Below are 14,569 nucleotides of genomic sequence, written 5' to 3'. Positions count from 1 at the left end.
GCAAAGGTCAAATATTTTGCTCCAAAAACCAAAGTAGTAGAGAGAGACCCCAGGTCTCATCTTTCTTATCTGTTCCTTGTGGTCTGATGAGAAGTTCCTCTCTCAGCCAGGGGATCCTCCTCCAAGCTGGGGGGACAGAGGCAATGGATAGAAGGCTAATTGCTCTTCTTGTAGTGAGGTTCAATTAATGGTGACATCTGGTAACATTTTCATAGCAATAGAGAATGGGTGATAACCAAAAATTGGATTTGGTTCTCAAAGTTTCTTGAAGGAGGAATGGTGTGCAGTAGGACTTTGAGTAGGATTCAAGGGTGTTTGTCTTTGCTTCCCTCCTGCTGCAGCACCACAAGTAAGGATCTGCACCTTATCAGTCCCATCTACCATCATCCCCCATTCAGGGACGTTCCACCAATAGCAGGAGTTCATTTCTAATTCGCTTATTGGTTCCCAAGAAAAATCTAATACTTTTGGATAATGTTCCTTATTGGATCATCTGAATTCTCTTATGCAATGAAGGCAAGTTAAGTGATTTTGAAATAAAACATTTGCTGCTATTTAAAAGTTGTATCTACTTTTCTTTATCCCAAATACAGTATGACTAACCTAAATATCTTTAACTTTTTCTGTTTCCCGTTTTCTCTCTTTACAAGGCAAGATAGTCTTTGAAAACATTCTACAAAAAAAAAAAAACAAAAAAATAGAAAAACAAAAACAACTTCCCAATTTAGAAACATTTGGCCTTCATGTTCTGTTCCCTTTCTTCCCATCTTTACTGCAGTTGTGGAAGGGAGGCTACTGTGGGTCAAGTAAGAGCCTGAAGACCCTGATCCAGAGTTTGATTCCTTAGCTACCCTGTGTTGGCTACCATAAGAATCAAAGGCTTCCATAAACTACTAAACGACTAGTTAGTTAACTAAGTCATGCATTTTTATTCCAGGAGGACACTTTTTATGTTTATCTAGTTGCAAAGAAAAGAAATAAGCTTATGAATCACATCCAAAACAGATTACACTGTGAAAAGCTGGGAAGGGATATTGAAACTGGCATGCCGTATGTTTTAATTTAATGTTTCTATATTACATATATATGCTAATATTTGAATTCATTTGAGTCTTTCTGTATCCCATATCTTTCTCCAGAAGGTGATTAAAGGAAGATATAGGATACTGAGTTGCAAATGTACATATATATGAAAATGAGAGAGAACGCAAATAAGTGAAAATGTGTGCGATGCACAGATAGTCCAAATGTGTTATTAACCAGATGTACTCTCCACAGACTTACGTTCTACTAGCCTCGTTTTCTTTTTTTAATAAAAACATTATAGTATTGATCTACTGTTATTTCCTTAAGTTCCCTAATCTTTTCATCTGCAGAGTTTAATCTGCTCTTTTTCCAGCTTTATTGCAATAATATTAAGGATATACCACATATATAAGTTTAAAGTATACAATGTAATGATTTGATATGCATATACAGTGAAATGATTACAACAATAAAATTAGTTAACACCCCATCCCCTCACATAATTACCTTTTTGTGTGTGTGGTGATGACATTAATTAATTAATTAATTAATTAATTCTAAGTTGTTGGTTGATTAATTGCAAAAGAGAGAGTGCATGTGTCCATGTGTAAGCAAGAGGGAGAAGGAGAGAGAGAATCCCAAGCAGAATCTGGGCTGAGCACAGAGCCCTACAGGGATGGCTGAATCCCATGACCCTGAGATCATGACCTGAGCCAAAAATCAAGAATCAAATGCTTAACGGACTGAGCCACCCAAGTACCCTTGTGGTAATAACATTTAAAACCTATTCTCTTAACAACTTGCAGGCATATAATACATTATTATTAATTATAGTCACCATGATGTATATTAGATCCACAGAACTTATTCATCTTATAACTGGGAGTTTTCCCCATTCCCCAGCCCCTAGCAACTACCATCCTTTTCTCTATTTCTATGAATTCAGCTTTTTAAAATTCCACATGTAAGTGACAATATATAGTATTTTTTCTTCTGTGGGTGACTTATTTTACTTTTCATAATGTTCTCAAGGTCTCCATCGATGTCATTGGTATATATAGGTATCTATGTATATAAATGTATAGATACAGATATAGATCTCATATCTTCTTTACCAATTCATCCGTCAGTAGACAGATTATTTCTATATCTTTCTATATCTTCTAATGTGATTAATGCTGCATAAACAGGGGGGTGCATATATCTCTAAGATAGTGGTTTCATTTCCTTTGGAAATATACCTAGAAATGGATTGCTAGATCCTATGGAGGTTCTATTTTTAACTTCTTGCAGAACCTCCATACTGCTTTCTCACAGTGACTTCACCAGTTTACATTCCCACCAACAGTGCACAAGGGTACTTTTCTCCACATCCTTGCCAACGCTTGTTCTCTCTTGTCTTTTTAATAATAGCCATTTTTTACAGGTGTGAGGTGACACCTCATTGTGGTTTTGATTTGCCTTTCCCTGACATGAATCTAATCTACTATTAATCCATCTAGCCAATTTCTTGTGGTTCCTTTCGCGCTTAATCTCTTTCCTCTTTTATCAGGTTTACCACATCCCAATCTAGGTCCTGCTGGGACTTTTTGTTCACAGCCTGCCATCCAGGAAAGGAGATGGGGCAGCTCCTCAGGGTTGCCTTTGTTGCCTTGTAGAGAGAGGCCTCTATAGCATCTTCCAGCATAGAAGATTTAATAGCTCTTACAGGGAATGGTTGGGTAGTTCTGAAAGTTCTGAGTGTTCACTGGTTTCTGTATAGCCAAAATCCTGAAGGGCAGACATTCAGATATCCTCCATCCCATATTTAAGTATCCCAGGTTTTCCCAACCAGGGCCCTATCTGCTCTCTCTCTCTCTCTCTCTCTCTCTTCTCTCTGTCAAATAAATAAATAAAATCTCAAAAAAATTTTTTTGAAAATGATGTCTCTTGTATTTGCATTTGATATACATAGTTTTCATGGAAAAGCTTACATAGGGAGTTCTAAACCTATCGACAAGCTTCTGGCTCATGCACATTTCCCTGTCCAAGTGTTGCACTGTAGCTTTTTCTTGACTCTGAGTCATGGAAACAGTAGACTTACTGGATATAAAGACATTGAATCAGATTGGACATGCACCTGATATTTCCGGCATCAGAAATTCTAAGAAAAAAAATGTGACAAACATTTATCAGCTATGATTTAATCAAAGGCAGTTTATACCATCAACACCCCTTTTGTTTTTGACCCCAGAAGCAATTAATTCTTCTGGTCTTTGTGTGCTTACGAGTGAAGGTAGGGGCTGGTCCTAGCAGGATGACACATGTGGTTGGCATCTTTACCCTTGAGAAATAATTGTTTCCTAACTCCAGGGACATAATTCCAGCAAAGCTTTACTTGCCTCTCTCTGCAAAGGAGGTTTAGGCAGTGTATGAACAACTCTGAAATCTGGGATAAGACAAAAACAGGAAGCTTGAGAACTCTTGTCCTATTTCTCTTTATTTCTCAAGCCTTTCCTTTTTTCCATCTTCCTGTCTTTTCTTTTTGCACTGTCATTCTTCTTGTTCCCTGTGTTCCTACGCAAATCCTTTGGGCAGTCCAGAGGTATCCAAGTTTTCCATGAGGGGCGCCACCACTGTTTGCATCGGGGCTGGCGGAGGAATTACTGACCTTAGAGCTGAGAAAGAGGCAGAGGGAAACCAAGTGAAGGTCTCTCACAATTCTTTAGGAGCTCATCTGTCTCTTACTCATTTTTTTTTTAATCTTATCATTAAGATTTATTCCAAAACCTCTCTCTAAAATACTTGACCTCCGAAAATATTATAGTGCCCCAAAATAGAATGAGGATACCTTCACAGTGGGATGTTGTTTATTAAAAACAAAAGCAAAATCGTACTTCTTTTATATGCATAGAGAGTCTCTGCTTGGGCCAGAGTGTGTCTTCCCTTGGAGTCAAGATGAATGTATTTATAACAGGAACATCCTGAAGAAGGGTGGTCAGGTGACAAGGTCCTAAATCCTCCCAAGGTTAGAAGGAACCAGATAGGATGTGTTCCTCTCAGCAGTTCTCGAACTTTATCAGGCCTCAAAATCACCTACAAGCCTTGTTAAAATTCAGATCCTTTGGTCCCACCCCTGGAATTTCTGACTCAACAGGTCGGGGTAGGGCCCAAGAATTTACGTGTCTGAGTCTCTTCCAGCTGTTAATGATGCTGTTCATCCACAGGATCCCTGACTTCGGACATTGCAAGGGAGCACTGTCTCTGAGGATGGTGTGTAGGGTGCAGTCCGGACCCCTTCCAGCCTCATGGATTGACACCGTGTCCTCTCGAGACAGAAACCAAGTAAGTGAGACATCTCTGAGGCTCTGGAGTACTTGGTTTTCCTCTCTTTCTAATTGAATCTAACAGGAGAAGGGGGAAGTTATTCCCACCCATAGTCAGAGCCCTCCACCTCAAGTGTTCAAAGGTTCTAAGACATCACAGAGTGCTTGGTGGGAACGATGAAACAGATGCAGTGCTCAGTGCTGGTATGTATGTCTCCCGAAACACACTTGTTCTGTTGATGACGGTCGCGCTGGTGGACTTTAACTTCTTCGGTCAGAATTTTGCCAAAGGCCCTTGAGTGGCATCATTTTAGTATCAAATTATAGTTCTTGAACTTTCTATAATTTGCAATTTGCCCATTGACTGGGTACATGCTCCCAGGGTTTCAATAATGTGTACATTCAATAAATTAGAGACTAAACTAATTAATGCTATGATTCCTACTTAAAGAATGAGATAAAAAGCAAAGAAAAACATGACTTGCTTCAGGCCACAGAGGCTGGTGGCAGAATTAGAAATTGGAGAGAACACTCCCTAACCTTCTTCATGGATCACACATATTTGTTGCCATTAGATATTCTTTTAAACTGCTGACCCGTGACACGAGGAAGAAAATGTGTTTGGCTAACTGGAAAACAGGTAAATCCACTGTTTTGTTTTTGTTTTTGTTTTTATAAATCTGGGCTTGCTTTAGCAAGGGTTGAAGACACAAAACTCCATGACAAGGTCTGTGAGGGGAAAGAGTTCTATTTTTCAGGAAAGAGAGTTATGAGGGAGAAGGAAGGTAAATCAAGTGTGCTGCTCATTTTGGGGTGAAAATGAAATCATTTTTCCTACAGTCTTTAAGGACAGATGTAATCTTCCTCCACAGAACAAATAAATACCAGGAAAAAATGAGACTGTCACAGACGGAAGAGAAGCTTCCCCTACTATGTATAGGACCGAGAGTAGGTTTAAAATCATCTCCAAAGCTGGATTCTCTCTGGACTTATATAACACAAAGAAACTTTAAAAGGGGTATACAGAGTATAACTCTTCATAGGATCTTCAGAGAAGGCTTCGTTTAGAAGCCACAGCCCTAAATGTTATGTAATATCCAGGCTCTAATGTTATTAGATTATTGAAACATGCATGGAGTGCATGAATGCTTTGAAAATATGACACAAATAGCATCAAACATTATATTTGTAGTTTCAGAAAAATGGTGGCTTTTCTAGTAAAATTAATGTACCAGATCCGGTGATGGTATTAGAGGAATCATATGTCTTTTCACAAGTTTGGAAACTAGGAGAGCCCCAGCAAAGTGTGTGTTGTGTGAATGCATTGAGGGATAAGATAGTTCTAAAGAAGACCATCTTCATACTATGGATGGATGAGAAATATTTCCTGAAGAAGTGGACACTTTCATCATTCTTCCAGCTGCTAAAAACTGGTGAAATTGAGGGCTCACTTTGCCTTATAGATGATGTTCAAAGTAAAAATACATGGGATCCTTCTGTAATTGTCACTACATGCTCAGGTATCTTCTCCACAGAGGTGGCTCTAAGGTATAGATCTAAAACTGAGCTGCCATTTAGCTTAGGTAGGGTGATTTTTTTTTTTAAACATGATACCCAGGCTATGTCCAAGACAATTAAATCAGAGTATTAGGGATGAACCCTAGGCCACAGTTATTGATTTTATTATTATTTTTACTTTTACAGCTATATTGAGGTATAATTGATATACATAGTTGACCCTTGAACACAGGTTTAAACTACATGGGTCCACTCATATGCAAATTTCCTATAGCACACTACAATCAAAGCATTTTCTCTTCCTTATGGCTTCTTTAATAACATTTTCCCCTCTAGCTTACTTTATTGTAAGAATACAGTTTATAGTGTATATAACATATAAAATACGTGTTAAATGACTATGTCATCAGTAAGGCTACTGATACATCTGATACATACTGTTACATCTGGTCAACAACGGATTATTTATAGTTAAGTTCTGGAGAGTCAAAGCTTATATGTCAACTTTCAGCTACATGGGGGTTATGCTTAGGGTCCTGATCCCCACGTTGTTCAAGGGTCAACTGTACAAAAATACTACCTATATTTAATGTTTATAATTTGATGAGTTTAGACATGTGCAAACACTGATGATACCATCACTACAAGGTAATAAGCCATATGCAACCCCTCCCAGAGTTTTCTTGTGTCCCTCTGGGCTTTTTTGTCTGTTTGTTTTATTTTGTTTTGTTTTGTTTTGTGGTAAGAACACTCACATGAGATTTATCCTCTTGACCAATTCTGAGTGCACCATGTTGTTAACCTTAGATTCCATGATGCCGCGCAGATCTCTAGAACTTATTCGTCTAGCGGAACTTAAACATTTTGCCTACTGAATAACAATAACCCATTTTCCCCTCTACCCAGTCCCTGGAAACCACTATTATATTCTCTGCTTCTATGAATTTGGCTCTTTTTGATATACATGGAATCATGCAATATTCATCCCACTATGACTAGTTTATTTATTTCACTTAGGATGTCCTCCAGGTTCATCCATGTTGTCCCAAAGAGCAAGATCTTTTTTTAAGGCTGAATAATATTCCACTGTGTGTGTGTGTGTGTGTGTGTGTGTGTGTATGATACTATCTTTAGCCATTCATCTGTTGAGGGACATTTGGGTCATTTTCACTTCTTCAGTATTATGAATAGTGTTACAATGAACATGGGAGCACAGATATCTCTTTGAGATCCTGATTTCAATGTTTGGATATCTACCCAGAAGTGAGATTACTGGATATATGGTAGCTCTATTTTTAAGTTTTTGAGGAATCTCCATGCTATTTTTCATAGTTGTGATTATAGCATTTCATAGTTCCACCAACAGTATTCCAGTTTCTCTTCAGCTTCTCCAATGCTTACCTTTTTGTTTTTTAAATAATATTCATTCTAGCAGATATGAAGTGACAGCTTATGGTACTTTTTTCTCTTTTTTCTTCTTCACTGTGATATTTTTAACCTCATAACAAAGAGTAAATCGTTTATCTTCCACACTTCCTTTATTATACTTTTGATTAGCATTTCCTGATAATTAATGACATTAAGCCTCTTTCTGTACAACTGTTGGCCATTTTGCAGGATACAACATTGATATACAAAACTGGTTGTATTTCCATCCACTAATAATGAACCATCTTAAAAAAAAATTAAGAAAACAGTCCTACCTACAATAACATCAAAAAGGATAGTATACTTAGGAATGAACTTTCTTTTCTATAGAAATAGAAAAATAATTCTAAAGTTCATATGGTTTCATAAAGGAATCAGAGTAACCAAAGGAAGCTTGGAAAAGAGCAAACAAGGTGGAGGCATCACATGTTCTGATTTCCAAGTATATTACATAGTTGGAGTAATTAAAACATGCAGCATGGTACTGGCATACACAGACATATATATTAACAGATCAGAATAGAGAGCCCAGAAATAAACCTATGCATAAATAATCAACTGATCATTGACAAGGAATGGGGAAAGGATAGTCTGTTCCACAAACATTGTTGGGAAAACTGGATACACACATGCAGAAGAAAGAACTTGGCCCCTTGTACTAAAGGAAACTATGCTACTGGACCCTATACTAAAATCAACACAAAATGCCTTGAAGTCTTAAATGTGAGACTACAAACTGTAAAACTCCTAGAAGAAAACATAGAGGAAAAGTTCCTTGACATTGGACTTGGCAATGACTTCTTGGAGATGACACCAAAAGCACAGGCAACATAAGCAAAAATAGACAAGTTAGGACAACATCAAACTAAAAATTTTCTGTACAGCAAAGGAAACAACCAACAAGAATAAAAAGGCAACCTAAGGCATAGGAGAAAATATTTGCAAAGCACATACATAATAAAGGGCTGATTTCCAAAAGGTATAAGGAACTACTAAAACTCAATAGCAAAAAGCAAATGCCCTGCCTTAAAAATGGATAAAGGACTTGAACATTTTCTCAAAGATGTCAGTTACTGTTTCTAATGCTCTGCAGATGACTCCCTGTACAGCATTACTGCTTCTAAGGGTCTCAGGTGAAACTCCTGTGTGTAATAGGTCCTAAGTGGCCTACCTGTATTTACCCTTTTTCACAACATGATTTGTCACAGGAGTCTGAGTCTATTCTATTGAGATTTTCCCTGTGTATAAACTCGTTATTTTGGTAGTTACCACATATAGATACCCATAAATAAAATGCAAACTAACATAGAGTTTGGTTATCTATTTCTTAGAGTTGCCTCTATTCATTTCCTATTCCTGCTGTAAGAAATTATTACAGATATAGGGGTTTAAAACAACACAAATTTATCACCTTACAAGTTCTGGAGGTCAGCGTCTGAAGTGATTCTTACGGGTCTAACTCAAGGTACCCACATAGCTGTGTTCCTTCTAGAGGTTCTAGGACAGAATCTGTTCCTTGCATTTTCCTGCTTCTAGAAGCTGCCTGGATTCCTTGGGTTGTGACTCTAATCTCTGTTTCCATCTTCACATCTCCTTCTCTGACTCTCACCTTCCTGCCTTTTTTTTTTTTTTTGGAGGGGGTGGGGGTAAGGACCTTTGTGATTACACTAGGTCTACCTGGGGTCCACCTTTTCCAGGATCATCATCTTATCTCAATATATTTAACCTAATGACATTTGCAAAGTCCTTTTCCATAAAAGGTAACATAACCCCAGGTTTTGGGGAGTCAGATGTATTTGGAGGTCACTATTTTTTTTAAAGATTTTACTTATTTATTTGACAGAGAGACATCACTAGTAGGCAGAGAGGCAGAGAGAGAGGAGGAAGTAGGCTCCCTGCTGAGCAGAGAGCCTAATGTGGGGCTCAATCCCAGGACCCCAAGACCATGACTGGAGCCGAAGGCAGAAGCTTTAACCCACTGAGCCACCCTGGTACCCCTGGGGATCACTATTTTACCTACAATAGGGTAAATAAACTACCATGTGATGAGACATGACCAGAGCATTATTGAATTTACATTGTATTAAGCTGGGGTTCATTTTGCCAGTCCCATTGGTTCAAACACTGATCAACAGCACATATTCATAGCAGTGAGGATTGTGAGAATCTCTCTCCACAATGTCACATACGATCATAAAGTCAGCATTTGTCTCATTCAATTTTTCAATGCATTTGTTTAAATGAAATGCCAAGTCACAATTTTTTCCTAAAAAAATAACTGCCAATTTGAGCACGCTTCTATTTCAGCATCCTTGCCAGTTTCCGTTGTTTGAATGGCAGAGGAGTGTAATCCTCGTGTGTACTCTCTGTAATGCGAGGACGCTGGCCCCTACACTTACAATATAGTAGAACATATGGTGCTTGAGGCTATCCTCCTTGTGCTCATCATTCATTCAGTAGATAATTTCTAAGTCCTTAACTAGGTATTGTAGCATTTTAGTTGCTCAATCAAGAGACCCCAGAAATCACTCCACAGGATTCACATGCATACACGATAAAAGACTCAACCTTTGACAGAGAGAGATCACAAGTAGGCAGAGAGAGAGAGAGAGAGAGAGAGAGAAGCAGGCTCCCTGCTGAGCAGAGAGCCTGATGCGGGACTCGATCTCAGGACCCTGAGATCATGACCTGAGCCGAAGGCAGCGGCTTAACCCACTGAGCCACCCAGGCGCCCCAAGACTCAACCTTTGAACTCCTAACCCCAGAGAAGATTAACCACCAGGCTAGAGGGATTTATTCTGAACACCTCACATTCAGCGAATCTGGATTACTTGATGGGTCACATCACAGAGAGAGTGCTTCTGTGGAATAGAGCCGTGCCACCTCTCCAGCTGCAAGCCAGCCCACCTATGGCTGGTTTTGACAGATGCTCATTCCTGGTCAAACTACTGTGGCCAGTATTGTTGTGAGAGCTAAAGCATGAGGATTTGTCTCAAATACCACCCCCAGAAAGAGGTCCGGAGCATTCATGAGCTTTCTGAGGTTTCTCGGAGTAAGGCAGTGTCTATAGGGGGCATGTATAGTGTATCCAGGACAAAACGACAAAACGCACAGGTTATTGCTGTTATTGCATATTTCATTCATTCTCATTTCTTATCTATTCTTGCCCCCTCCATAGATGTGGATACATTTCAACCCATTCATTTTTTAACTGCAAACTACTGTCATCTCACTTTCTCATTTTCTGATTCGTGCATCTTATGGTGAATGCAAAACAGATGCTTTCTAATATTCTGTTTTCTAGCATCATTTTTTAAACTATGGGTCACCTTTGTATCTTGAGCTCAGTGGTTTGTTGTGTTATGTTTAAGAATTCTAAGCTTTAATGCTTATAGTAGCAATGTCCACAATAGCTAAACTATGGAAAGAGCCTAGATGTCCATCAACAGATGAATGGATAAAGAAGATGTGGTGTATATCTACAATGGAATATTATGCAGTTATCAAAAAACCCCAAATCTTGCCTTTTGCAATGACGTTGATGGAACTATAGGGTATTATGCTAAGTGAAATAAGTCAGTCAAAGACAATTATCATGGGGCGCCTGGGTGGCTCAGTGGATTAAGCCGCTGCCTTCCACTCAGGTCATGATCTCAGTGTCCTGGGATCGAGCCCCGCATCCGGCTCTCTGCTCAGTGGGGAGCCTGCTTCCCCCTCTCTCTCTGCCTGCCTCTCTGCCGACTTGTGATTTCTGTCTGTCAAATAAATAAATAAAATCTTTAAAAAAAAGACAATTATCATATGATCTCACTGATATGAGGAATTTGAGAAATAAGACAGAAGATCATAGGGGAAGGGAGGGAAAGATGAAACTAGAGGAAACCAGAGCGAGAGACAAGCCACAAAAGATTGTGAATCTCAGGAAACAAACTGAGGGTTGCTGGACTGGAAGGAGGGCTGGTGGAAGGGATGGGGTGGCCGGGTGATGGACACTGGGGAGGGTATGTGCTATGGTGAGCGCTGTGAATTGTGTAAGACTGATGAATCACAGACCTGTACCCCTGAAACAAATAATACATTATACGTAAATTTAAAAAAAAATTCTAAGCTTCATCTAGGATTATTTCTCTTTTCTCTTCCTTGAATGATGAAAAGTCCATAAGACATGGTGCTTATCACTCATAAGGTCAATGACTTTCACTTTGTCTCTCTCACTAACTAGCAATTATTAGAATTTGCCTTTCATTTTTGAAGCCACTAATTAAATATTTGGTACCTATCTCATATAGTTTTCCTGAACTCGTTTCCTGAATTCATCTTCTACTCTGCCTAGATACCTATGAATTAATTCCTAGATATTTGGAAGTCATGTGTAGTTTATCCCTTGTCCAGACAGTGATTGAAGTCTACAAAGGCACAGGTTTTTGCTTCTTGGGGTCTTTCAGTCTTTCAGTCCCGTCTTCATGTTCCAAGGTGCCACATATCACCACGCGTTCACCCCTACACGAGCAGCATTGGATACTCGGAACTGTGGTTTCTGAATCAAGTTAGAAGAAGAGCTAGCTTCATGGGGGCGCCACTGTAACTGTCTGAGCAACTGCTAACCAACGTTGCCTCTAGGCAGAACGTGAAGGGTAGAAGAGCAAGGGCTGAGGCTCCCAAGTCCCCTGTGATAGCTCAGGGTGTGAACACAGGGCACACTCTGCTTCACCAGAGATTACTGGCAGCTGAGCTCAGGCTCAGGCTCTGGAGAGATGAGGCTGTGAGCATCACAGCATATGATGGAGAATAGTCCCGCAGAGGCCAAGATGCTCTGCTGGAAAGAGAAGCAGCTGGCAGGTGCAGAGTCCTGAACAGAGGCCTGGTCAATCAGACCATCCAGCGTGTCCCGTGGCCAGACCCGCTTGTGAACCCACAGGAGACACTTCCAGGAATAATTCCTGGGTTTTTCACACAGAGGGCTACAATTTTATAGAACCAGCTTACACCAGAGTCAGGGGCATTTGAAGTTACGGCCATCAGAGACTCCATTTCTCCAGCATTCCAAACAAAGAGAGCCAAGCTTCCAGGCTTCTCTACTCAGCAAGCCTAATGTTTCAAAAAATTGTTTTACCGGTGGTGAGAGGGCCCCCTTTATTCACCTGGAGCACTGCCGACAGAGACCAAACGAGCCCAGTCATGTGAGGAGGCAGAAAACAGTGATGTCGGTGGAACAAGAATAGCTCCCGAAGAGAGAGAAGGCATAGGCTCAAGGCATTGGCATGGGCAGAGCAACAGCTACAGATGCTACCCTCCATCGTGCGGTGGAGGGATGCAGTGGGGGTGTGCAGTGACTTCTCGGAGTTGAGGAATTCAGTGGGGAGATATGAGAGTGGCTTGCATTGGATGGGGGTAATCGAAGGTCTGGAATTCCAGGACCTTGGTGGAAACTGAGAGTAAAGGCTTTTCTTTATTATTATTATTTTTTAAAGATTTTATTCATTTACTTGACAGACAGATCACAAGTAGGCAGAGAGGCAGGCAGAGAGAGAAGGAGGGGAAGCAGGCTCCCTGCTGAGCAGAGATCCCAATGCAGGACTCGATCCTAAGACCCTGGGATCATGACCTGAGCCGAAGGCAGAGGCTTAACCCACTGAACCACCCAGGCGTCCCTTCTTTATTATTTTTAATTTACACTTACACTTTGGTTGTAGCCTCATCCTCTGCTACCATAGAAGCCAGGGAGACAGGGTTTCTGAAGTTTTCTCCATTACGGAGCTCAGTGCACAGAAATAGAAATACTACCCAGGATGTGAATGGACGGTGAAGGCCTTATCTTTCCTGTGGTTCAAATTTTAGGTTAAAAAAGTAGGGGTATCATTTAAAGAAGATGGAAAAATAAGCTAAAGACACCTCCAACAGAAAAAAGAGCATGACAATGAAAGATGTATGTCTTTTATGGCAATAATCAAGTCACCTCAGGAGCAGGAAACTACATTCAAAAAACATCTCCCTGCATCCAGGCCTGATAATAAACCAGCAAGCAAAGCATAAGCAAATCCTGCAACTAGGAGAAAGGCAAAATAAAAAATGAGCCAGGGAAAATTTGCATGCAGCGGGCGTGGGACCTGGAGCCTATCCCTACCTGGAAATCAGTGCAGAGATTCTGAATCTGTGTCCAAGAACATACTTGGGAGTGGAAAGGTGATGGCCTTCCCCCTCCAACTCACTGTTTCTTCATAATCATCTATGTGCTCGAATCCTTGACAGTAATTATGCAGAGCAACTTAATTTTTGCAGTGCTGAGCAGAGAGACTGTCATCGATGGACTTGTTTCCCACCTGCCTGGGCATCTGCTGCTACTGTCTACAGTGGGTGTCAGTGCTGAACAATTTTTGCTCCTATTTTAACCCTAACTATGTATTTTGATACTGACCAATCACCTGGGAATTTACTAGTATTCTTACGGGTTAACCAGCTTGCTCTTGTCTTCCACTGCATCAAGGGTCAACTCTTTTACCCACCCATCTTCCTCTGGCCAACGTGGAGAATTTTCAGGTTCGTTCTTCGGCTGTTGCTACATTCTCTGTTGATTTCTTGTGTGTCAATCACCATCTCAGCTACTAGGAATTATATGAATGTTCACTTAATCATTGTGGGGCTTTTCTCTATAAACAGCCCTAGGATTGAGAGACTTAAGACTTCCACCTGTATTTTACCATATCTTATCAAACAGTTGCAATTTTTATTTCTTTCCTCCTATTCTTGGCCTCCACCATCTCATTCAGCCTCCCTGTTCCAACACATGGGGTAGATGCAACACCCCAGCCCTGGCCACTACAGTTCTAGCATGAAAGCTCACACCACTGCCCTAACGTCTTTTGCTGTCTTCCTTATTTTCTTCACCTCTTACTTTCTGACCCTACTCATCTCTGTTATGAGTATCTCATTGGATAAGAGGTCTTGGTTCTGGGTCTGGGAAGTTGTCATCTATTCAGTAGTTCCTATTCACTCCTCTTCACTAATGCTGAGCAGCTCTAAATTCAAAGAGGTTTTAAAAGTAAGGTGCTAGAGGCTGCCCGAGGCACAGGGTACAACAAGACCCCTGGGCAAAGGGGAGTTTGCATTGACACAACTAATGCCAATAACCAGCACTGCTCTTGACATTCCCCCATGGGATAGTGATACACCATAAATGCTAGCCACATTCTCCTTCAGCCCCACAGCCACCTAACTGTAACCAATCCTCTCTCCATTCTAGGATGCTCCTTTACCTTCCACAGTCCCCAAGTTGGTCTCAACATTCTCATGAC

The 14,569-nt window shown here is 40.4% G+C and overlaps 1 protein-coding gene across 1 annotated transcript; it reads left to right on the top strand.

Annotated features, from left to right (window-relative positions):
• The first annotated feature begins 4,053 nt into the window (after window positions 1–4,053).
• TAS2R16 (taste 2 receptor member 16) lies at window positions 4,054–14,328 on the top strand. Its single transcript, XM_044247020.1, is given in 6 exon segments — window positions 4,054–4,350; window positions 13,454–13,566; window positions 13,568–13,723; window positions 13,725–13,951; window positions 13,954–14,041; window positions 14,043–14,328. Coding segments are annotated over 6 exon segments (1,167 nt in total).
• The last annotated feature ends 241 nt before the right edge of the window (window positions 14,329–14,569 follow it).

This window comes from Neovison vison, chromosome 4 (genome assembly GCF_020171115.1).
Source record: "Neovison vison isolate M4711 chromosome 4, ASM_NN_V1, whole genome shotgun sequence".
NCBI classification, from domain to species: domain Eukaryota; kingdom Metazoa; phylum Chordata; class Mammalia; order Carnivora; family Mustelidae; genus Neogale; species Neogale vison.
Note: the sequence above shows the minus strand (reverse complement) of the source record. Positions and strands in the feature narration are given on the sequence as shown.